Here is a 26,520-nt window from a genome sequence, read left to right as displayed (position 1 = left end):
ATCTTTAGTTCTCTAAAGACAAGACAAGTAGGGCTAATAATTTATTTCTTTTATTAGGTATAAATTTTGCTCTTTTAATTCAAGAACGATTAAATTCTCAATTTCTTTGCGAATCTTAATCAATTTAGCATGCATGTTGATTGTTACTAGATAGGTACCATAGTATCAATGCATATCTAGTTCTATATTTTATACTCTTGCTGCGCCTATTAGCCAATTTTTTTTTATATAAATAGGTATGTTCTTTTTTTTTTCTTTCTTTATTATTCTTTTGGTGTGTGATTAGTGGATGGTTGTTATTAATAAAATAATAAAAATCTGGACTTGTATTGGACGACGAAAAGAATAGTTGGAGAAATAATTTATGAGATGGGTTATGAATAATCTAAAATCCCCCAATCACGAGTTTTCAATCGGAATTATTTGACCCAAAATAGCTATATACTATCTCATTGTTGTTGAACTAAGATGATTGAATTATCAACCAATACAATATATTTCAATTGTTAACGCCATCAAACAAATTAAAATTAACAGATCAAACACAAAAATTCATTGATTTACATTGTTTTTCCTTATTCTTCCAAATTAAAACTAACCGATCAAACATAAAAATTCATTGATTTACGTTGTTTTTTCTTATTCTTCAATTCAAAAGAACAACAAACGTTGAATTTTAATTTTATAATATAAAATTTGAGTTTTAAAAATTAAATTAGTTGAAGTTGATTTTAGGGCAAATCACCCCTATAAACCAAGCTGAAAAAAATTTTAGGTGATTCAACCAAACCAATGATCGTTATCTAATTTGAATTACACCTTCAATGTAATTCAAATTTGAATGAGCCTGATTCGAATTACACCTTTAATGTTACACACACGCAGAATTACTCATGATTTAATTCTGTCCATTTTTTATTAAAAAATTAATAATTTATTAAAAAATTAATAATTTAAAAATTAAAAAATATATTTTTTATTTCATGGAGCTATCAATTCGACTTTCATACAATACTCTTTTGCCCATTTTTAATAACTCATGAATATTTTTTAATAAATTTTTTAAATAAATTTATTTAAATTATACCACAAAAAAATATTTTATTCTATACAAAATAATTTAAAAAAATGTTTAAAAAATGTTAGGAGTACTATAAAAATTTGTAATGTCCTAATGACTTAAAGACATTAAAGAAATACTCTACATAGTCAGTAATAATTTAGAAATTAAAAAATATATATTTTTATCATCTATTTATCTAAATTACTAGAATATTACAAATTTTTATGGTACTCCTAATATTTTTTAAGTCATTTTTTTAAATTATTTTGCATGGAATAAATAATCTTTTAAGTCATTTTAAGCCATTTTCTATGCAAAGTAATTAAAAAAAAAAAGGGGCTAAGTAATTGTTAATGATATAGTTGTGAAAATAAGATAAATGATAAATAATAAAGTAATTTATAAAATAATGATTAAATTTTAAAATAAAATAAATATGAAGAGCTAATTAATAAATAAAATTTAAAAAATGATTATTTGACAATTATTAAAAATTTAAAACATAAATTTCGTTACCAAGATCATTTAATAATTTAAATGTTATTTGGACCATCGTGTGGGGCACAACAAATTGTAGCCTTATGATGACCTTGGTAAACCCTAATATCTTCACCACTTGACATATTCCAAAGCCTAGCAGTTGTATGAGAGGAAGCTACAATAACAATATGTATTGGCTTTGAAATACTTTGACAAATTGAGTAAATTACACTAACTTCCAATATGGTTAAGTAATGTCAAAACATGGAGCTCTTGGTTTCTAATTTCTAAAATGTGACAACTCCTCCTCAACTTTTAGATTGTTGAATTTGTTGAACGCATATTTTCAAAAACCAAGTGCTTTATCCAAAAAAGAAAATAAGCGTTCACTTTAGATTTTAGGTGACAATATGCTAATTAAAACCTTCTCATGTTTTGTGCCTCCATTAAATGAGGAATAGACGATGTGCACTACCATTTGCAAGCTTGAGAAAGGTACACAATATTATACACATTCAATGATTCATTATAACTGTGATACAAAATGAACACCATTTTGTCGTAACCAGTAACCACCTTTGTAATTGGTCTTATTTGGTTAAGTTTTAATTACTCTATTGTTCTTTACAGTGTTACCAAATTTTTAATTAAGTTTTTATACTTTTTTTTTAATTGGGTCTCTGCATCACTTTTGTTTTTAATTAGTTCCCTCTTGGTAGTAATTGGTTTAATTATATAGGGATCCAACTAAAAAAAATTGATACCGAAACTCAAATAAAAGAAAAAAAAGTATAGGGAGTTAATTAAAAAAAATATTTGGTCCAGCAACCCAATTAAAAAGAAAAAAAAGTATAAGGCACTAATTGAAAAATTTTGCAAAATTATAGAAACCAACATAATAATTAAACCTTTGGTTAATTACTACAAAGCCATCCTAGACATCCATCTACTGTACATGTTCAAGCATTCTTCAGGCTTATACTCTGGAGCTGTGTGGCCACCACCCTGCAATTTAGATGATGATTATTATTATTGTTACAGAGTTGCACACTAACACACAAGTGCAGCAAAAGGGAAAGAAGGCTTGCCTTTACAGTTGCAAATGTCATTGCATTGGAGTAAGTCCTTGTATATCTGCATAAGAAAAAACATTCATTAACTACATAACTTACTTTTTATGGAAAGTTCATTAGAATATCATAATTAGGAAAAAAAATCAGAAAAATATCAAAGAAGATTAAAAAAAAATCAATGTAATTTATTAGGATATTATTCCATAACGAACGTACTCTTAGCGTATGCTCTTCTTATAATCACAAATGAAAAAAATAAATAATAAAAATAATACTTTTTTAAATAATTCTTAGTTTCTTTCCTAAATTCTTTGTACGATAGTAACAAAGTTCAACTTAGTTACATAGCTATAATCAGGGGAATACCCTGCAACTTGGCCATTTGTGTGCCATGGCCTCCAATCATCTATGATGGAGTAGTTTAAAGATCTTATCCATGCTTCAGTTGCCAAGAAAGGAATCATCATGTCATGATCGCCACTGTATATCAGTGAACGGTAACCTTTCTTACTGAGCTTCACATGATATGGAAAGCTGCTAGGAATATCCTCCTTGTGAGGTATATCGAAGGTACAGCGTTGCCATTTTGCTTTCGTTCCCTGCAAGAATTGAAAACATGAAAACCTCATTTTCATGTCACTGCTGACCATCCATGCAATAAAACTATAACATTGTGTTAGCTTTACCTTATGTATGTTCAGGGCACTGCGAACTTCGCCATCATTAGCCCAATAACTACTGAGGAAGTACCCATAACTCTAATCATGGAGAAGGATAAAGTCAAATTAAAACCAGAAACATTAGAAAAGTCTTAACAGAGAGATGCATGAATAGTTATATATCTAACAGCATATGCATGGAAAGCTAGGTGATCATGATAAAAGAACAACTAAAGATAAGATAATAAAGACTAAAATTGTAATTGAATTTATGTATTCTGTTGGACTAAATTTGTGAGCCACAAGACTTCTTTATTGTTGTCATGAGCTAATATAGAAGAGTAGTTTAGATCATATTGCAAAATATATAGAAAAGAAGCATTGGGGAAACAACTCTTATTTGATAATTTATGGAAGATTACCCGACAGGTTAAAGGTGGCAATGCGAGTCGATTATTGTTAGAACCTGAATAATAGTTATCAATCAGAGATCTCTTCCAAGGAACATCCACTGGCTTTGGTGAACCTAGCTCACATTTTGGCTCCAAAATATGGGCTTTACAAAGTCCTGATATGGTCTACAGAATTGGAAGAATTCTTTCATTTTAGAAAGAGGTTTTAAAATAAATAAAGATACAAGGGACAATGGAAATAGTTGGTTACATACAGCCTCATAGGACTTCAGATCTTGTGCACATAACACGTTTGCAATGTCTACATTTGCATATTCTCCTCTGCAGTTTTTTTGCAATGACTGTTGATTGCCATCATGTAGATTTTGTTCTTCAATACAACATTTAAAGAATAAGCCGCGAGCACTTATAAGTAACTACCTGGTAGAGTTCATCAGAAATAAGTCCCATTCCATGAGCAAATGGGATTTCCTGGTTTTTTTCAGTTCGGGTTGTTGCAGCATTCCCCAGCAGGTATCCCTGATGAAAAGAGCATCTCAAAGGCTATTCTTGCTCCTAAAAGAATACATTTTTTGAAAAGAATCATAAATGAAACCTGAAGATTAATCCATGGTTGTATTCCTTCTTCATTTGCTGTAAACATTGGCATTTGTGGAATGATTAATGAATCTGGTAACATATTTCTTAGGACTGCACATAGATCGAATAATATCCGCATATCTCCTGTAATTATATCCAAATTTCGCGGATATTATCCGATCCAAAGAGTCATCGGATCGGATCAGATCCGATCCGCACTATGGTAGGATCGGATTGCGGATTTAGCAGTGATATCCGCGGATTCGATCCGCAAATCCGCATATCCGCACATCTTAAATAAATAGTATAATTTAAGAAAGTAAACCCTAATGTGATATGAATTTTAGTGTGTTGTTTTATGAATTTTATGATATCTTGTTTCTAATTTTTTATGTTGTACTTCAACTTAGAATAATTAAACTTAAATCTTGTGTTATTATTTTTTTTATTATTGAAGAGAACTTTTATTGATAATATTTTAGGAGTATATAAACTTAAATAGGTGAAAAATGAATTTTATGGATATTTTTTTGTAAAAATAGCCAAATAAATTCTTAAAATAGTTTTTGTTTGAATTATACGGATATACCCGATATCCGATCCGATCCGATGAGTGCAGTGCGGATCGAATATAATTTTAGGCTATATCCAATCCGTGTGCAGTCCTAATATTTCTTCATATGCTATAATAGGTCTAGCTTTCCAGACAAACATAGATGATGCTTGTACCTTGAGAAATTTCATGGAGTATGAATCACCACCAATGTAAACTTCATTGGAGAAAAATTCTGGATGCTCAATTAGCCACTATAAACATTTAAACATGATCATGAGTTAATATTCTAGTAAAATGGTTGATATAAGGAAACTATAAAGAAAAAACTAAAAGCACAACAGTTTTGGGGATACCTTTCTAAGAAATTGATGGGTTTGGTGAACTAATGACCAATCTGTCCGGTGAGAAGCAGATTCTGTTGTGGCATATGAGAAGCCTGTATCTACAGGCAAGTCTACAAATATAATGCTACTTACCTATCACAAGTGGAAGAGATGTCATGATTATTAGCCATAAATAACTAGGAAAGCTTTCAAAGGATTTGGTGAAATGGAAAAAGAATATGCCAAGATATATAGGTATGATCTGCACTTTTGTCCATGAGTGTGGCCTCAAGACCAAATTAGGCAGGCTTCCATTGTATTCCTCAATTTTAAATGTAACTGGACCTGAAACACTCAAAATATAATTGACATTTAAATCACAGGACAAAGAATGAGTATGGATTTGACTTCTCAGAAGTGGCTAAGTTGGTAAAGCCATAAAGTAAGAGATTAATTAATAACTATTGTGTATATATATGACTTGCTAAATGATTTATGGATGGTGGAAACTTATGTGCAGAGTCCACTTCATGTGAAGTTGATAACTGAGAGCAGTTAGATGATTTGACTGATTTGATTAAATTTTCATCTAACGGCTCTCGATTATCAACTTCTCGTGAAGTCGACTGCACCTGAGTTTTTCCCTTTTAAGGATACTTAACTATTTACTTTCTCATTTTACCAACTTGTGTTATCTTATGAGGCAAATACCAATTTCAAAGACAAGGCCAGAGAAAGCAGAGCAGCCAGGACCACCGGTGAGCCACAGCATGAGAGGATCCACCTTAGGATTGTTCTCTGACTCGATGAAATAGTAGAAAGCCTGCACATCTTCATTTTCACCCACACCTATGTACCTGATTAAAATCATACATGTATGATGTATGCATGCAAAGTTTAATTAAGTACATGATCCAAATCCCATAAATTAAGAAAGCTTAGGCCATAGGCCATAGGCCATAGAAAATGTTACTGACCCAGTTTCAAGCACAAAAGGAAGGGGTCCCTCAAACCCAGGGAGGTACTTCACTATTTTACCACACTTGGCATGTTGAGCTGAAAACTTTAGTAATAGTAAGAGAATGGGAAGTAGCAATCCATGGCAAATGAAATTAGATAAACTTGCCATTTTCAAAGGCTTCATTACTTTCTCTGCTAGCATTTGCTATGGCCTTTGATTGGAGCTTCTTATTGTAGTCAGCAAAGACTTACATTCACAATATATATATAACGTAACGTAACTGCTGTGCATTTCTTTGTTGTGCCAATTTTTCATACTATTAAAAGTGACACATGACACTGACACAGAATAATAATAAAATAATGGAATATGAAATTACTTGAGCTTAATGATCTCTCTTTCTATTTGAGCAGCTTAGTCAAAAGAGGTTGTGTGCACCCAATGGGAAGTGGAATTTTGTGTTTGCTTAGTTGAGATGTTGAATATTATATTTAATTAACAATTAAATATAATATTCAAGCATATTAACAAACTCCTATTATTAAATTAAAAAGGCTGATCACATGCTATATATTATATAATATTCAAATAAAACGTGAAGTCAATAGCCAATATAATACAATACAATATATATGTAACCTAACTGCTGTGCATTTCTTTGTTGTGCCAATTTTTCATACTATTGAAAGTGACACATGACACTACCAATAAATTTATGACACATGACACTTTCAATAAATTTAAGTCCTTTTTTTGGTCAATAATACCACATCAACAATTCTAATAATTTGATAAAAGATTAAAATCAACCAATCACTATTTAATAAAATATTTTTAAAAAATTAAAACAAAAAATTTTTATCTATTATTATTCAATTAAAACATCAAGTACTAATTAAATGTAATAAATATGCATTAAAAGTATCATAATAATGATAATTATAAAAAATTTCAGTTACAAATATTCAAATTCTACAACTTATACATATTAAGACTCTCATTACTCTTTATTTCTTAATCTCTTATATTAATTGTCAAAAATCTTTTAAATTTAATATAACATTTTTATATATTTTTCATTCTCATTCATTCATTTTTTTAATTATTTACAAAAAAAATGCAAGAGGTAGAAAATTAGAATTCCAAAGATTAATGAATGCAAAACACATTACTATAAAGAATGGTAGAAAATTAAAAAAATATTTGTAAGTAAAGATTAAAAAATATCAATTTATATCCCAAACATCTAAAGAATGAAAATAACATTAATATATGTAAATATATAAAATAGAATGAAAACAAATAAAAAAATAAAAAATATTTTTTTATAAATAAATTGATTATATAAAATAAAATATAATTGATGATAAGACATAGTATTTATATGACATGGTTGTTGAAATAATAAATAAAAATGACATTACTTTATCATAAAAATATGATTTTTTTAAACTAATATATATATATATGGTAACATATACCATTTGAGCTATTAACTCATTTTAAATAAGGTATATATACAAATGTACCTCACAAAGACATTTCAAGGTTCATACTAGGGGTGCACATGGGTCGGGTGAAGTCGAGTTTGATGTGATCCAGACTCGGCCCGAAAATTACACCGGGTCTATTTATTAGATCCGAACCCGGCCCTAGACCTGATGAAACCAAATATTTAAATCAATACAAAATAATACAATCTTATGTATTAGTCTAAAGTCTTATGCATTCTAAACATAAAATATTAATTTATAGTCTTCTAATGACTAATAACACAAAATATTAAGGTTTACAATACTTAAATTACACATAAGAATAGTCATGATCTATCACTAATAACACAAAATATTAAAATTTTAAATAATAAAACCATGACAATTTTAAAATAATAAAAAAGATAAGCAATTTTAACTAACTAATTAATATATGACTGGACGTATTAAGAATTTAAAATTAACCTATTTTTATTATTTTTAAAATAAAACAAAACACTTCACGCAGTCATGCGATAATGTATATTTTAACGCAACTACTTCACCACTTAAAAATAAAACTCCCTCATGCTTATTTTAAGTTTTTAACTCAACCACTTTAAAATAAAATTCCAGTGATTTTAAATTATATATATTAAAAGAATACATACTTCAGGGGGTATATGATTTTTTAATACTTATATGTTCATGTTTTTGTGCAACATACAGGGGTGAGCACGGGCAGGTATCCGGTTACTTGTCCAAATTCCGAACTAATTAAATTAGTTTTGGAATCAACGGGTAATTGGATTCAATTCGAACCAAACTAATCATCTTTGTTAGTGATTGGTTCGAATATCGGTTTTGGATATAGAATCTGAACCAATTCATGAATTCGATTATATATTAATTAAATAAAAAAATAAAAAAATATATATGACTTTTAGTGAGATTATTCATTATTAATATGTTTAAATTTTAATGAGTTTAGTTTTTAATGTATTTGATATTTAACATGTTTAGATTATTTATATTACTGTTATATGTTTATTGTACTTATTAAATTTTTAAGATAAAAATTTGGTTTTTTATGAATTTTAAAGTCATTGGATACCAATTATCCGAACCAAATCAATCCGTTCTTAATCGATTTGGTTTGGTTCGGATATATACAAAAAAAATACAAATTTAAACCAAATCAAATTAATTACATTTTAATCGGTTCGGTTCTAATTTCACCTTTCACCCAAACTAAACTGACCCAACATACAAGGTTGACAAAAACTAAGTACACGAGATTGTTCTTGTTAGTGGCTCTACTAAAATTCCTAAAGAAAATTGAGGAAGCAATAGAATGGTTAGAGAGGAACCAGTTAGTAGAAGCAGAGGAATTTAAGTGCAAAATGTTTATGAATTATTTGCATGCATGGAAAAGTGCAAAGTTACTCCATGGCAAAGCAACGAAGAGATCCTATCTTAATACATCTTATTCCTAATACTATTTCTACATTTGTGATAAAATTTTTACAATTGGGCAGAGAGTAGGTTTAATGCAAGTAGAATTTGTTCATTTCAACCACTATTTTATTTCAGTTTTTTTTTATACTCCTCTTCCCTATAAAGTTGGGGAGGTCTTATATAGATGATTATGTCTGTTGGTTCTGATATGAACCGATGATTAAATCTGACAAATACTGAATCACCATAGTATCGTGTCTGCGGAAATGTTCCATGAAATGTCTTATCTAATCTTTACTTGAACGTATAGAATATCACATCATGATCTCTTTGGTGTATTTTTGATTTCTGAAAATCTAACATTAAATAAAAAAAATTTGTCAGATTATTTTATCAATAACCATCTATTTATAATATATAAAAACTGATACCAAGTCTCTCTACAATAAGTTTAAGTCATCTTCTCTTTGCTAATGATGCCATATGACTTGGCAAAAGATGAAAAATCAACCAATCACTGTTTAGTAAAATATTTTAAAAAAATTAAAACAAAAAACTCTTATTTATTATTATTCAATTAAAATATAAAATACTAATTAAATGTAATAAACATACATTAAAAGTGACATAATAATAATAATTATAAAAAAAATTATTTATAAATGACAAAAGTTCGAGGGTGAAGAAAACGATCAAGATCAACCACAGGAATGGAAGGTTGAGACCAGAAGAGTTGAAGAGAATGGTGAGAGATGCAGAGAAGTTTAAGGAAGATGATGAGGAAGTAAAGAAGAAGGAGAAGGCAAAGAATAGTTAGAAAATTGAAGAATCTAGAGAAGAAAATTGAGGAGGCAATAGAATAGTTAGAAAGGAACCAGTTAGCAGAAGCAGAGGTTCAGGAAGCAAGAACTGGAATCTAATGTTGTTCCAAACTCTGATGAGTCCAAGGTTCCAATATAGTGGACTTGGAGGGTTCCACCAAGTGGTTTGGTTTGTCTCAACACGGATGGTTCAGTGTTCCAGAACAGAAACAATAACAACAAAGCAGCATGTGGGGGTCTAGTATGAAATTACTTGAGCTTAATGATCTCTCTTTCTATTTGAGCAGCTTAGTCAAAAGAGGTTGTGTGCACCCAATGGGAAGTGGAATTTTGTGTTTGCTTAGTTGGGACGTTGAATATTATATTTAGTTAACAATTGAATATAATATTCAAGCATATTAACAAACTCCTATGATTAAAGCATATTGTTGTAAATAAATTTAAAAGGCTGATTACACGCTATATATTATATAATATTCAAATGAAAACGTGAAGTCAATAGCCAATATAATACAATACAATATACAGAAAGTGTTTATATATTCTTCAATTGTTATCTTGAGAAAGATACACTACACTAACAGATGATTGAATGATGCATAAAGTGAATGAAATCTGCTCCTTGATTATAACTTCTTATTCCTAGACACCTTTGTAGTTTGATCTTCTTTGGTTTGTTTCCTAAAAGGGTCTCTCAGAGATCCACCTACTATACATGTGAAGGCATTCTTGAGGCTTGTATTCTGGTGCTGTGTGTCCTCCACCCTGCAACCATATCCATCATTATAAAACAAATAACTCATCTTATCACCATTTGTGTCCAAAAAGAGAGATCTAGATCTTGCCTTGACAGTTGCAAATGTCATTGCATTGGAGTAAGTCCTTGTGTATCTGCTTAAGTGGGAAAAGATTTAAATAAACAATAAATGTAAAAGAGAAAAGAAAAGCATCAACTGCATAATAGAGCTTTCTAGAGTTAAAGGAATGAATACCCTGCAACTTGTCCATTAGTATACCATGGCCTCCAATCGTCGACAATGGAGTAGTTTAACGATCTTATCCATGCTTGAGTTGCCAAGAAAGGAACAACCATGTCATGATCCCCACTGTTATCAATACATCAAATTTATTTTCCATTGAAATGTCTCAAGCTCCACAAGATTCAAGCATGCAGATCAGAGGAAACTGACCTGTAAATTAGTGAACGATAGCCTTCTTTGCTGAGATTTACTTGATATGGAAAGCTGCTAGAGATATCAAACTTGTAAGGCATATGGGAGGTGCATCGTTGCCATTTCTTTTTAGTTCCCTGCAACATAATACAGCCAAGATTTTCTCCTAATAACTATGCAAATGATCATTTGGAAAACAACTTCAAATGAGTCACTGCTATAGTGCTATACCTTTCGCACTTTAAGCGCATTGCGCACTTTGTCATTGTTGGCCCAATAGCCACTAAGGAGATATCCATAATCCTGGTCATAGAAGATCATGGCACAAATATATGGAAGAAGAATTAAGGAGAAAGAAAGACAGAAACACAGACACTAAGAGATATAAACATGCTTGGAGAAGAAGATAGATAGTCAAAATGTAAACTTTGTCTGGCTTTTTATCCACCAAGAAGGACAGTGCAACAAGGATAGGGACGAGGAGTACTAGGGGCCAGCAACTTTTGTGATTTGTAGCCATCAAGTAGCCATCAATGATGTTTTTAATGGTGTGAGATTTCATCCAATGGTGTGGGATTACTCACTTTTCTTTTGTTGGTTACATGCTGGCCAAAATTTAATAAAGTTGCTGGCCCCCTAGATTTTTCCATTCAACAATATAGAAAGATTACCCGACAATTCCCGGATGGTAATCTGAGATGAATATCATTTAACTTCCAAGGATAGTTCTCTGTTAGTGATCTTCTCCAAGAAGATTTCAATGGGTTCTGTGAGTCCAACTCACACAATGGCTCCAAAATGTGGGCCATATTAATATCTGATGTGATCTGCAGATATGGTTTTCACTTTTCAGGCTATAAATCAAGCTAATGAAAAATTAAAAGAAGATAATAGGGGCAATAAAACGAAAATTTATTTGCATACCTCATAATAGGACTCGAGATAGCTTGAACACAAAATATTTCTGATGTCTACATTTACATATTCTCCTTTACAATGTTTCTGCAGTGACTGTTTCATTGAGTGAATTAACTGAATTAGCATTTTTTTAAATTAGTTTTCAATGTCATTTTAAAAAGAAAATGCTAAGAACTTATAAGTGAACTACCTGGTGCAGTTCATCAGAAATGAGTCCCATCCCATGAGCAAATGGGATTCGATAGTTTTTTTCTTTTTCATCTATTTTAGGATTCCCCATCAGGTATCCCTAAAGAAAAGAACATTAGTTACTTGTTTGCATTCAGCTTCTTTATATTTAAGTGAACAAATGCAACTATTTGATCATCAAAGCAAAAACGTTGAAGATAATATAATTTATATGGAGTTACTTGTTCATCAAACCTGGAGATTTATCAATGGTTGGAGGCCTTGTTCATTTCCTGAAAACAAGGAAATTGGAAATTTATGTAATTATTAAACTGTCAACACAGGCAAACAATCAATCAAGTGGGTATTAACTTCTATATAAATTAGTAGTTGAATTGAAAGTGCTAAAACTCATGCATAGACACTCTTACAACACCAGAGTATGAATCTTTGCTATCCAATACCTTTTAAAATTTCATGAGCAATTATAGGAATAAGAATACCAGAGTATGAATCACCACCAATGTAAACTTTGTTTTTGAGAAATGTTGGATGATCCATTAACCACTACAAAGATATTTATACATAATATTAACATTTTAACAGACTGATTAAAATAACTGCAAACAAAGGAGCCAATTCATGAATGTAAAGTTGAGTATACCTTCCTAAAAAATTCATAGGCTTGATTGACTGACAAGGAATCGCTCCGTTGTGAAGCATATTCTGTTCTAGCATATGAAAAGCCAGTATTAACTGGCAAATCTACAAATATAATGCTACTAGCCTGCCACAAAAATTGCAACAAATAACCTTTAGAAACACAAGAAACTAACTATTAACATTAAAGGAATCTAAAAGGATCTGATGAAATGAATAAAATCAAAGCTATAATTATATATTTCAACCAACAAAAATGTAGATAATTGTCTCCACCTTAGTCCATGAGTATGGCCTATACACCAAATTAGGGAGGCCCCCATCATATTCATCAACTTGAAATGCAAGTGGTCCTGCAATGCATCATAAGATAGACTATCTTAAGGACTAAAAGAATGATTTTTATTTGTACTTTCTGATATTGAGCAATGATGCTAAATTAGTAAATTGCTACTAACCTATTTCATAGACAAGGCCAGAGAAAGCAGAGCAGCTAGGACCACCAGTGAGCCAGAGCATGAGAGGATCCTCTCTTGGATTGTTCTCTGACTCAATGAAATAGTAGAAACTCTGTACATCATCATTTTCCCCTACTCCTATGTACCTATCAAAACATATGATAATGATAATGCAAAATGGCACAAAAGAAAGCATAGGCCATAGGCCATAGAATATGTTACTGACCCAGTTTCAAGCATAAAAGGAAGGGGTCCCTCAAACCCAGGAAGGTACTTCACTATGTTGCCACAGTTTGCATGTTGAGCTGAAAACTGTACTGACAATAAAAGAATGTGAAGTAGCATTCCATGGCAAATGTGACAACTTGAATAAGTAAACCTTGCCATTTTCAATGGCCTCTCCACTGTATCTGCTATGCCTTTTGGTTGATTCTTTTTATATACAGGTTTGTTTGGGTAAGCTTCTAAAAAAAATATTTTTTTTGAGTTATATTTTTTTAAAAGATTTTATAAAAAAATAAAAGTAATTTTATGTTTAAATATTTCATATAAAAAAATTTTTTATCTATCAATTATGTTTGGGTATTACAATATAAAAGTATTTTTTTGTTTATTTATTACATGAAAAAAAACTTTTTTAAAAAAAAAAGTCTTTTAAAAAAATATAAATTACAGCTTTTCAAAAAATATGTTTTTTCAATTTTTCTAATATTTTTACTTTTATTACTAAAAATTTACTAAATACGTTAAAAAATAAAAAATATCTTTTATTTCTTTAACCCCTGAGCTAATAACAGTAATAGAAGAATGGAATCATATGAAGTCACTTGGCTTAATGGTCTCTCTTTGCTGTTTGAGTAGGTCAGTGTCACTCTTATTGGAGCTTCCAAATCCAAGTACTCGTGATACCCGTCCGGAACGGTATTGAATAATTATACTAGACTAATGGTTGCAATTAAAATACTAGTAATTAATTAATATAATAAGCACGTTTTATAGATGTGATTTGCCTAATCGAAAAATGGTGTGCTCTGTATATCATATCATATTAGTCTTGGGTTGCAACTTGCATCTTGCATGTGGAAGGTCACATAATTTGAATGATTCACAAACTTTATCTTTTTCCTTTTTTCTTAATCCATTAAATCACCGAAAAGCATGATATGATATATCATATATGACACGGTCACACATAGCATTAGATTTCATCAAACTTTGTACTTCTGTAAAGGAAGAAATTCTAGCGCTATATTTTTTAGTAATTTTAGCTATTATTTTACTATTACAAATATTGAATTATTATTTATATATGTAAATTCTAAAAGATATGAGTATAAATTATATTAATTTACGTGTATAAATTCTGATAAATATAGTCACAAATTATATGGTGTTACGTCGCGTGTAAAAGCTCTGTTCGGTGGTTTGGCTCTCTTCGATTCGTTCCTCCTGCCGTTGTCGTCGTAGGAAACTCTCCTCTCCTCTCATCCGAGCGCTCTCTTTCTCTCTGTCTTCGTTGGTAGTTCCCATTCCTCTGCCACCGTCACGAAGGTTGAGCGTAGTGTAGCCGAGTTTAATGACCCTGATTCGAGCTCTCTTTCGCTCTCTCTCCATCCAAGCTCTCTTCCTTTCCTCTATCGCTGTCCCTGCCCATTCCTACATTATGATACGAAGTGCTAGGCGGACAAAGAGGAGCACCAGCATAAATTAAGTGTGGCAAAGATAAAAATGTTAAAGATTGAAGGTTGTAGAAGGCTTAAAGAAGGGGAGTTGAATCTATGACCTTCTTTTACTTTAATGAAATAACCCTTTTAAAATAATCTTTCAATCTGAATCTGTTTTAACTCAGCAGTGAAAAATTTATGAGACAATTTCATTTTGTCTCATAAATATCAGAAAACTGAACAGAGCAGGGAAGAGAGAAGCTAACATCATCATATATCCTGGTTCGGTTGTCTTATGCAATGCAACCTGCTGTGGTGGAATTTCCACTAAAGTTAAAGTATTACATACATCAATTCCACAGAATTGACAAAATCGTTTCACACTCAAGTTCTAACCTAACTTGACTTGATTATACTAATACCTAACTCTTCACTCTTAGTTCTAACCCAACTAAGAAAGGGATACCTCACTGGTACAAGATACAAGATATACAACCAACTTAAAGAAATCTGAAATCACTCTAGATTTTTCTCTCATGTGTATCTCTCTGCCTCTTTTCACTCTTAGACTTTTTTAATGACTCTCTCATTCAGCCTTTTACCTCAAGAAAATTACAGAAAGATAAACATTAAAAAGAAAATTACAATATATAAAACATGAAGGAGATTGATGCTTTAACAGCCTTTTTGCTGTGATCAACCAGATTTACGTACCTCTGATTTAGTTCCTCATTCTTGCGGAATGCTCCTTCGATTAGGAAGCATTGTCCAAGTTGATGAACCTCTTCAGAGAATTCTTCTCTCAGAACACAAAACCTCAAAACACTGGTTATTTCTCCTTGGCTTCAGAATTACAAAAATCTTCTTTTGTATCTCCTTGCATGTTACTGAGTTGCTCTCTTCTAGGTCAACCCTCGAGTTGTGTGCTTCACCAACACACCACATCACTTCTTTTCAGTAAATCCTCAAATTAAGAATTCTGGTTCTGACCTTATTTATTGACCGAAAGCCACAGGGTAGCAGTAACAAATATTTTCAATGGTAAACCCAGATCTTAGCCATTGAAATACTACTTCATCCCCAAAACACACTTTTGACCATAGATTCACAGCAGTGTTGAACAGAGATCATCTTTTCCATGTATCCTAATTTGGAGTGGCAGAGAGTTGAAGATGAAGAGAAGAAAATGAAATGCATGTAGAACAGCTTCTCTTGATACAATTTGATGTGGGTGATTAGACTTCAACTTTTTTGCTAAACCTTCTCTTTCTTGCTTTTTTGGTGAACAGCTTAGGAGTTAAGCTTTCTCTCTCTCTTTCTCTGAGTTCTGACCGAGATAGAAAAAAGTGAACGTTGTTATGGAAGAAGCAACATGGAAAGATTTGCTTGAGTGATATCAAATCGGGCTTGGATTGGTTCTATTCAAATTCAGTCCGTTTGCTTTTTATTCATCACCTTTGGGCTTCTATTATTTTGTAGCCCACTATAATATATTCAGCTTGCTTTGTATTAGACTGCTGCAACAATGAATTTTAGCCTGCAACACTTAATCACAAATAATTAATATTAATTAGATAATTGTCCAATAAAATAATGTTTGTCATCATTAATTAATTTAGTTGATTTTTTAACTCAACAAAGATGGATGAGTGGTCATATGCGTTTGGATAGAATAAGGAACGAATATTTAAGAGAGTTGGAATAGCTCCTATTGTGAAAAAGATGGTAGAATTGCGTCTCAGGTGGTTTGGACATGTGAAAAGAAGACCGAACACCCAATCAGAAGGGTGGATGAGATGAAAGATAAATAAAGGGTAAAAGGCAGAAGAAGACCTAGAAAGATCATCCATGAGGTGGTGAGATATATATGTAAACGGTCCCTCTGTGAACATAATACATGATAGAGCTCAACGACATCGTTTAATTCATGTAGTCAACTTACTTAGTGGAACAAAGTTTTGTTGTTGTTTTTTAAAATTATAAATTTGATTAAAAATATATAATATACGATTATTCAAAAATAAGTACAAATATTTCATAATTTATTTAATATTTAAATGTATAAAATTAATAAATTTGGATAAAATAAAATATGATAAAAAAATTCTATGTAACAAAATTGATCGGTTTAAAGTTGAATCGAGTTGAAATAATTAGAATCGATTTACATATGAGTTTGATCAATTCGGATAATCGAATACCTTATTAGAATTAACATTAGAAGAAAAATATATAAAAAAAAGAAAAATGTACATAACTGAAAAGTGAAAATAAAAAGAAAATTTTGAAGTAAGTACGAATTGAATGGTGGTTGAAGTGATATTAGGATTAGTAGAAATTAAATAAATGACATAATTTTTATTTTTTAATATAATATATTAGGTAAACAAGCGATTGGGTTAGATAATTTTTTCTTTGTTGCCCTCCTCCTATTTATATATACGCATCAAATAAAAAATAATTTCAAAAAACATTGACTAAAAAAAAAGACCGTAAAAGTAAAATAAGGTCGTATAATATGGAATATACAGGCAACTTCAATGTTTTGCTTCTATTGATTAGAGTGTAACTTGACGGGAATAATTAATATTAGGGTTTAGTTGTTAGTAAAAAATTTTAAATATTTTTATTTAATAAATGTATTAGAAACTTTAATTTTTATTATTTTTAATGAAAATTTTTTAATTTCATATTTATTTTAAATTATTTTAAATATTTTAATTTTTTATTATTTTTAATACTCATTTTCATATTTTAATTTTTAGTGTTATGATTTATGATGTTATGTTTTTATATGAGTTTTTTTTATCATTTTCTATACTATTTTTTATATGTATATTTTTTTATGAATTTTTTATTTTTGTTTGACTTTATTTATATGATTTTTTATTTATTTTATTGTATTTTTTTATTCATATGACAAATATTGTTGATTTTTTTATTTTTTATAGTGCTATAATCTTTCAGATATTTTATTAATTTTTATGATTTTTTATTATTTTTTGTTCATATGAATTCTTTTTTTCTATCTTTTACTACATTGTATTTATATTATGTATGAAATTTTTTTATTTATTTTATTCATATGTATTTTATTTAGTTTTTATTGTATTTTTTGTTCATATGATATATGTGGTTGATTTTATGAAATTTTTATTATTTTTTTATCTGTATGATTTTTTTCTATTTTTTGATGTACTTTATCTTTGTTTTATATTAATTTTTTTATTTTTTATATTATCTAAATAATATTTATTTATTTTAACTAGTAATATTTATTTTATCACATAAGTTATTGGGGTCATCATCTTTTGTCTACTCCGCCAGAGTATATGTAGTACCTACTCAATAAGTTTAAGATGGTTCAATAAGATACTTTTGCTGCTTATGGAAAAAAAATTATTCGAAACAGTTTATTATTGATGGGAGAGCCACAGCAAAACAGAACATTATTGATAAGGTAGGTGCTTCCTTTTCTTGATGTAACGCTAAAAAAAGAATATGATATTTTCATCGTTGAGAATTGTTGTACTTTGTTATATTTATAAATTCTCACATCTCCAGTAATTTTTATGAAGTCAAGACTTCACTACAAAGATCATAGATTCCTAGTCTACAACTGCGAGTTAAATCCTAGATATAAAAATCGTAGATATCATTCAATTTCAATCACAAAGATAGTATATCTTTCTTTATACATCACCAACCTCAAAAGCACGAGCCAGGAAAATTTTGAAGTTGACTTTGAGGGCATGTAATAGTACTGTTGGAGTATTATTAAATCAACCATAAGTTAACCATACAATTTGGTGAAAATCACATGTCCATCTAAATAGTATCTATGCCGTGCCCATATTTGACACTTTAGCAATAAGTCAATGCCTCCTCAAAATCTCCATAGCCGCATACAAAACAAATATTTTCTTGAATTATCGAGGGTATGTTTAATTTGGTGGTTACTTTCATATTTTCTTTGGCTATGGAATTTTCATTTGAAATTTCAGTATTGGTATTAGAATCTCCAGGAGCATCAAATTCCATTGAGATTGATGATGGAAGATAAAGATTTGTTTCATGCTTAGGAGTCTGACTCTCATAATAATGTCCATTATCTTCGGATGCTTGCCTGTTACAATTTAACTTGTACAAAAGGTTGATTAGTAGTTCAGACTTTAATCTCTCTATAGGTAATGGTGAGAGTTCTAGCAATGATGTAGGCTTCTATGATGGTACTGATGAAGGTATTTGAACTGTAGACTCCACATAAATTGACAGAGAAATGATGTCAAGTACTTCCATCTTTTCTTCAACTTTGCAACTTCCATCTAAATGTAAGCTTCTATGGTGGTACTGATGAAGGTACTTGAACTTTAGACTCCACATAAATTGATGGAAGAATGATGTCAAGTACTTCCATATTTTCTTCAACTTTGCAATTTCCATCTAAAATTTTATTATTGATGATAGAATTTACAGGAACATTGAACTCCATTGACATTGATGATGGCATTTGAACATTTGTTGCATCAGTAGGAACTTGGCTTCTGACTTAACTAGTACAAGAGGTTGACTTTGTGGTTCAGAATTTGATCCATCTGCTGGTACTGATAAAAGTACCTGCAGTGGCATAGGCTGCTCTTGTGGTGCTCCTGTAGATACTTGAGGGGTAAATTCTGCATTTGCACATTTTGATGGAGCATCAGTGTCAGATTTTAATGATTTGATGACCCTTTTTCTCTGCTTAATTTTCTTGCCATTACCTCCATTAGTTCTTCCAATTTTCAGCTTGGAATCATGACCCCTGCTCGATGATGCTAACTGCTTAGTGTTCCTTGTTATTACAGCCACCATTTCCTCTAAATTTCCGCTTTGAATCACAGCCCTCTGTAACAGAGTTATTCCTCAATTTCCCTTCACATTTTGATGATTCTATAGTCCTTCTTATCCTCTTAATCTTGTTCCCATAATTGTTTCCATTAGCTCCTCGGATTTTTCTCTTGGAGTCATAACCCCTGGTTACAGAGTTATCCCTACATTTCTCTTCAGCATTTTCAGCTGGAACAGTAGAAGTCTCCCCCATGAATTCTTTCTGATATCTGAACTGTTTTAGACCGATCTACTGTACTCCCAAGTGCATTTGAAACCTGCTCCCTCTCTTGTCTTCTTATAGCTCTAAGTTCCTCGGACTTCTCATGTGTTTTCAACGTATGCTCATGTCCTTTCAACGTATTCTGATGGTTCCTTCGTTTATTATGTTCTTCTATAATTTTGGAACTACTCAACCAAACCCCACAAATTTCACACCAAAATGGTCTTACTCGTGGAACTATAGTGGGATTTGTTGGCCATGCTCGTGGGCTTGCAACACGACTAGTTGGTCGTAAAGTGATTAATCGGTCTACCAGTTTGGTGCTGTAAGAGACTAGCAGCTCTAACATCATCATCTTGGAAGCTTGGGGCCACAAAAGGAATACTTTATCTAGCAGTTTGGTGCAGTAAGAAGTTAGTAAGAAGTTAGCAGCATGAACACTATCATTTGGAAAACCCCAACCATACGGAGGGGTTGGGTCACCGTAATTAAAGTGGCTGTGATTTAAACCTCCATGAAGCATATTTTGCCGGCCATAGTTAATTTGATTTATATGAATGGTCCATGCATAGTTGTTCAGAGGAGAATAAGGATATTGAGGAGTAAAATCAGAATAGAAGGGATTCATTCTGTAAAAAGAGCTTTAGCACTGAAGTGGTGTCGCTGTTTTGAGTAAAAAGCCAAAAAGGTTTTTGACACTTTTTCAGTCACCGACTGCCACGGCCAAAAAGATAGCTTAAAATTTAAAATTTTATTAGTTTGTTAGTATAATTTAAAATTAAAATTTTATTAATTTATTTTGTATTTTTTTTGTGACTTAATTTATTTTGTATTTGTGTATATATATAATTACTCTTTTTTTATTTTTAATTGAATAAAAATATACAAAACTTTTTTAAGTATTTTCTTAATTTTATTATGTATTTTTTATTATGTACTCTCTCATACAATAATATTTTTTTAATTTTATTATGTACTTTTTATTATGTACTCTCTCATATAATAATATTTTTTATTTAAATTATATTATAATTTTGTTCTATTTTTACATTTGTTCTATGTTTTTATTAAATAGAATTGACCAATATTGATACTGCATGTTACTTATACGGCATGTTTCCATCTTATTAATAAATAATAACAATAGGAAAATTATCCAAGGTGATTGTATTTTAAAAAAAACAATTTAAGTGATTATTAAACTACAATGAGACGGATTGGCATGAACTTTTAAATTCATTATATAATAATATATTGGCATGTCTTTGAACTTTTCTGTTAGTATTTTTTTTGTGCAGTTTGTATTCTATGTTGAATTCACCTAAACAATTCCTTTACATCTTCATCGACAAAATAGTATTTTTCTTTTTTAGTACTTGCTGATTCATTTCTAACTATACATGCATTAAATTTAAAATCATATTTATTAGTTCTAGTAAGATAAAATATATATAATCTATCTAAATTTAGACCTGCACCGTACACAAAAAGTTAATGATGTAAAATTTTTGCATATATAGTTTTATAGATAAATAAAATAATAACCAAGCTATATAACTCTTAAAATAAAAAAATTATTATAATAAATTTTATAGTATAATACAATAAGAATAATATATTGAAAATTAATTCTATCGATCTATATATTATATGAATATATATTAATTTATTTACTTAAGTAAAAGCTTTTGATAAAATATAAAACAAAAGAATTAATTCTTTTTTTATTTAATTTTGATAAATGAGTTAAATTTAAGAAAACTGATAAATAAATACAAAAATAATTTATTTATTGACACATCTGTCAATAATTCATTATATTAGATGATAAACTACATAAAAAATTCTATTATAACAAGGAAATTAGAAAACATCCACAACATAATATTTGGAAAAAAAAAAGCCAAAACTTCACAATATTCTTATCATATTGATCTACAACAATGTAGAACAACTGTATAACTAATATATAGACACAAAATTTGGGAGTGAAATCAGAGGCCTAAAATTCAAAGAGCTAGATATAGCTAAGGTGTTTTAGAAGGGAATGCAGATTCTGATAGGAAGTGTATTATAAGACAAGTGATTGTGGATTTTGGTATGGATGTTCTTGGGTGTGGAGTTTGTCTTGGAGGTGGAAGAACTTGAACACTTGATGAGGGTGCTCTCAAGGGTGGGTATGAATCAAAAAGAGGTAGATAGAAATATTAGAATGATATGAAGCATGACAACAAGGGATCCTATTCAGTAAAGTCCTTCCTTCGAGTGGTTGACTTTATAAGTATGATATGATGTATGACACCGTGGCGGATAGTATGACATTTCGATGAACTTTGTACTATTATAAAATTTAGTATGGATTTTAGTACTAGTTAAAAGAAATTATTCAATGTGACTTAAAAATACGAAATCTGCTTTGTTGAATATTCAAATGAAATGTAAACTCAATAGCCAATACAATATAAAATATATAAACATTGTTGATACATTCTTCACCTGTTATCTTGAAATCTGCGCCTTGATATAACTTTTTATTCCTTGTCACCTTTGTAATTTGATCTTGTTTGGTTTATTCCTAGAAAGGTCTCTCAGATATCCATCTACTATACATGTGAAAGCATTCTTGAGGCTTGTACTCTGGTGCTGTGTGCCCTCCACCCTGCAATCATATCCATCATTATAAAACAAATAAGTTATCTTATCACCATTTGTGTCCAAAAAGAGAGATCTAGGTCTTGCCTTGACAGTTGCAAATGTCATTGCATTGGAGTAAGTCCTTGTGTATCTGCTTAAGTGGGGAAAAAATAAAAAACAGTAAATGTAAAAGAGAAAAGAAAAGCATCAACAGCATAATATAGCATTCTAGACTAATCGTCTACAATGGAGTAGTTTAACGATCTTATCCATGCTTGAGTTGCCAAGAAAGGAACAACCATGTCATGATCCCCACTGTTATCAATACATCAAATTTATTTTCCATTGAAATCATAATAAATGATCAAGTCTCAAGTATGAAGCAAACAGAGAAAACTGACCTGTAAATCAAGGAACGATAGCCTTTTCTGCTGAGATTTACTTGATATGGAAAGTTGCTAGAGATATCATACTTGTAAGGCATATTTCTGGTGCAGCGTTTCCATTTCTTTTTAGTTCCCTGCAAGCTTTACTCTTAATAACCATGCAAATGATCATTGGGAAATCAACTTCACATGAGTTTATACCTTCCGCACGTTAAGGGCATTGCGGACTTTGTCATCATTGGCCCAATAGGCACTAAGGAGATATCCATAACTCTGGTGATAGAAACAGTACTCAAATTAAAATAAAAACAATCCCGCTACGTTACCAACAGCATTTCTGTCAACTTCTGCCAACTCTTATTTATGACTGTGTTTAATGGGAGTGTCTTTGTGGATGTGTCTAATAAAAATACCTTTTTTATGACTGTGTCTAATGAAAGTATCTTTATATATGTATTTTCTGGATGTGTCTCCTTATACATGTGTTTAAAATATAATAATTAATTATTGTTGGCAATAAGTTGGCCGATAGTATATTAATACCTTATACTTTTCCAAACAAAAAAGCATTGGAGAGGTTTTAACTAAGTACACAATATTCAACAGGATAGGAAGGTTACCCGGCAATTCCTGGATGGTAATCTGAGATGAGTATCTTTGAACTTCCCGTGATAGTTATCTGTTAGTGATCTCCTCCAAGAAGATTCCAATGGCTTCTGTGTGGCGAACTCACACTTGGGCTCCAAAATGTTGGCTGTTGCAATACCTGATGTGATCTGCAGAATTGCTCTTCACTTTTCAGGCTATAAATCAAGATAATGAAATTTTGATAACAAAGATTATGGGGGCAATAAAATGAAAATTGATGGTTTCATACCTCATCAAAGGAGTTGAGATCTCTTGAACACAAAACATTTCTCATGTCTACATTTACATATTCTCCTTTACAATGTTTTTGCAGTGACTGTTTTCATTGAGTGAATTATAGAATCAGTTAGCATTTTTGAAACTAATTTTCAATGCCATTTTAAAAATAAAGTATTAAGAACTACCTTGTATAGTTCATCAGAAATGAGTCCCATCCCATGAGCAAATGAGATTACATAATTTTTTTGATTTCGATCTATTATAGGATTCCCCATCAGGTATCCCTAAAGAAAAGAACATTCATTACTTCTTGTTTGCATTAATCTTCTGTTCAAATTCTTTTCATGAATTTCTACTTTACCTGTTTGATCATCAAAGCAAAAAAGTTGAAGATAATACATTTTAAATGGAGTTACTTGTTCATTTATATATCTTTTAAGTGGCATCTTAGGCTGTTTATTTCTAGAGACATAAGGGAATATGAAAATCAAACCTGCAGATTTATCCATGGTTGGAGGCCTCGTTCATTTGCTGCAAACAAGGAAATAGGAAATTTGTGGGATAGTTAAGCTGTCAACAACACATTGTATGTGAATTGGTGGAAACTCAGGTGCAGTCGACTTCACGTAATGTTGATATCTGAGAGCCGTTAGATAGTTTGACTGATTTGACTAAATTTTCATCTAACAGCTCTCAGATATTAACTTCATGTGAAGTCGACTTTACCTGAGTTTTCACCATCAAAACTCTTTAAAGTGAAACAACATTACCATACAATCTTTGTTGATCCAATACCTTTTGAAATTTCGTCAGCAATTATAGGAACATGCATACCAGAATATGAATCACCAGCAATGTAAACTTTGTTGTTGAGAAATTCTGGATGATCCATTATCCACTACAAAGATTTATACATGACATTATACTCATTAATATAACGGCAAACAAGGGAAACAATTCATGAAGCAATATAAAGTTGTGAGCATACCTTCCTCAAAAATTGATAGGCTTGATTGACTGACAAGGAATCGCTCCGTTGTGAAGCGAATTCCGTTCTAGCATATGAAAAGCCAGTATTGACAGGCAAATCTACAAATACAATGCTACTTACCTGCCACAAAAATTGCAATAACTTTCTTGAATAACATGAACAACCACCAATTAAATCAAAATACACTATACCTCTAAATTACCCACTTAAATCTTAATATTAGAATAACCATCTGCACACATAGTAAAATGAACATCCGATATATCAATTGTTCACATTGTTTAGTATTTTCATTGTCTACCTATACTTTTTCTAAAACTATTAACTGTAAAACAAATAAATGCCAAAATTATATATTTCAGCCAATAGAATGTAGATAATTGTCTCTACCTTAGTCCATGAGTTTGGCTTATACACCAAACTAGGGAGGCCGCCATCATATTCATCAACTTGAAATGCAAGTGGTCCTGCAATGCATCATAAGATAGACTATCTTAAGGACAAAAAGAATGAAAGATTAAGGCAGAAGTAATTCTTAATGACGCTTTTAACCTATTTCATAGACAAGGCCAGAAAAAGCAGAGCAGCCAGGACCACCAGTGAGCCAGAGCATGAGAGGATCCTCTCTTGGATTGTTCTCTGACTCAATGAAATAGTAGAAACTCTGAACATCATCATTTTCTCCTACTCCTATATACCTGATCAACACATATATATATTATTTATATTATTCTCTATTCTCTTAACTTGATTTGCTCCCAATATTATGCATGCAAAGTTTTAGTATATTATTCAAATCTCAAGAGATAGCACATGAGTGTAACTGACCCAGTTTCAAGCAGAAAAGGAAGTGGTCCCTGGAATCCTGGAAGGTACTTAACAATGGTACCACAGTCTCCAAGTTGAGATGAAATCTGCAGTAGCAATAGAAGAATGGGAAGTAGGAATCCATGGCAAATGAAACGTGGATCAGTTAAACACGTTGAGGAAAATATTGACATGTTTAGTTGGCTCTCTTTTTTCTTTGAGGATGTGCATAATGTTACGTGGTCCCAATAAATAATAATGAAGTTGTGATTCTCAGAACTCAAAGGGGTATCAAAGTAAATGCAACTTGAGCTTTCAAGGAGAAAAGAGTTATGTTATCCGTACTTTGGTGGTAGTTGGAATTTGTCGTATGACTCTATGACACGCAACATTAAAATATGATTATAAATTTAATGCTTTTTTTTGGTCGATATATTGGTCAACCCTCAATCTAAGTTACACACTCACACACACATGATATCTCTTAGTAACACATGATATCCCCTTCTTTTGGTCAAGTTTGACCTAGATGAGATTTGAACTTGAGACCTCTTAGTAAGAGGGGAAAATTTGTGCCACTTGAGCTAAAGCTTATTGGCAAATTTAATGCTTGTATAGTTAAAATTTAAAAATGAATCACTAAGGTCCAGTTTAGATAACCAACTTAATTAAGCTCCTTTTGATAAAATAACTTAAACAATAAATGACTCTGTTAAAAGTAACTTATAAATAAGTTATTTTGTGTTTGGATTTTTAACTCTAAAAGTGCTTATTTTATAGAAATATGATGAAAAGTAGAAATATTATGAGAGAAGTCATTTTTTTAAACTTCTCTATAAGCTCCTAAA

General features: G+C 30.8%; 1 protein-coding gene and 1 pseudogene across 8 annotated transcripts; both read right to left on the bottom strand.

Moving 5' to 3' along the window:
- Positions 1 to 1,976: 1,976 nt before the first annotated feature.
- Positions 1,977 to 25,936, bottom strand: LOC107468060 (serine carboxypeptidase-like 2). 8 transcript variants are annotated; one of them, XM_052255797.1, is made up of 15 exons: positions 25,694 to 25,933; positions 25,418 to 25,563; positions 25,256 to 25,332; positions 24,863 to 24,985; positions 24,670 to 24,772; positions 24,368 to 24,405; positions 24,060 to 24,158; positions 23,885 to 23,971; positions 23,628 to 23,783; positions 23,209 to 23,280; positions 23,023 to 23,141; positions 10,851 to 10,964; positions 10,704 to 10,749; positions 2,462 to 2,548; positions 1,977 to 2,145 (listed from the first exon to the last, which is right to left on the bottom strand). In XM_052255797.1, exons 1-14 carry the CDS (start codon positions 25,864 to 25,866, stop codon positions 2,465 to 2,467), a joined length of 1,437 nt encoding a protein of 478 aa, XP_052111757.1. In that variant the 5' UTR covers positions 25,867 to 25,933; the 3' UTR covers positions 1,977 to 2,145; positions 2,462 to 2,464. The 8 variants fall into 8 exon arrangements, with proteins under 8 accessions (XP_052111757.1, XP_052111759.1, XP_052111758.1 ...); XM_052255799.1 differs by lacking the exons at positions 1,977 to 2,145; positions 23,023 to 23,141; positions 23,209 to 23,280; ... (1 more) ...; positions 23,885 to 23,971; positions 24,060 to 24,158 and adding exons at positions 11,049 to 11,167; positions 11,271 to 11,333; positions 11,702 to 11,857; positions 11,955 to 12,041; positions 12,139 to 12,237 and having other exon boundaries at positions 2,355 to 2,548; positions 25,694 to 25,936; XM_052255798.1 differs by lacking the exons at positions 1,977 to 2,145; positions 23,023 to 23,141; positions 23,209 to 23,280; ... (5 more) ...; positions 24,863 to 24,985; positions 25,256 to 25,332 and adding exons at positions 11,049 to 11,167; positions 11,262 to 11,333; positions 11,702 to 11,857; ... (4 more) ...; positions 12,781 to 12,903; positions 13,053 to 13,129 and having other exon boundaries at positions 2,355 to 2,548; positions 25,694 to 25,936.
- On the bottom strand, positions 2,557 to 6,344 carry LOC107468125 (serine carboxypeptidase-like 13; annotated as a pseudogene).
- Positions 25,937 to 26,520: the final 584 nt, after the last annotated feature.

Source organism: Arachis duranensis, chromosome 10 (genome assembly GCF_000817695.3).
Source record: "Arachis duranensis cultivar V14167 chromosome 10, aradu.V14167.gnm2.J7QH, whole genome shotgun sequence".
In the NCBI taxonomy this organism is placed as follows: Eukaryota; Viridiplantae; Streptophyta; class Magnoliopsida; order Fabales; family Fabaceae; genus Arachis; species Arachis duranensis.
The sequence above is the reverse complement of the archived record's forward strand: the minus strand, read 5'-3'. Positions and strand labels throughout refer to the sequence as shown.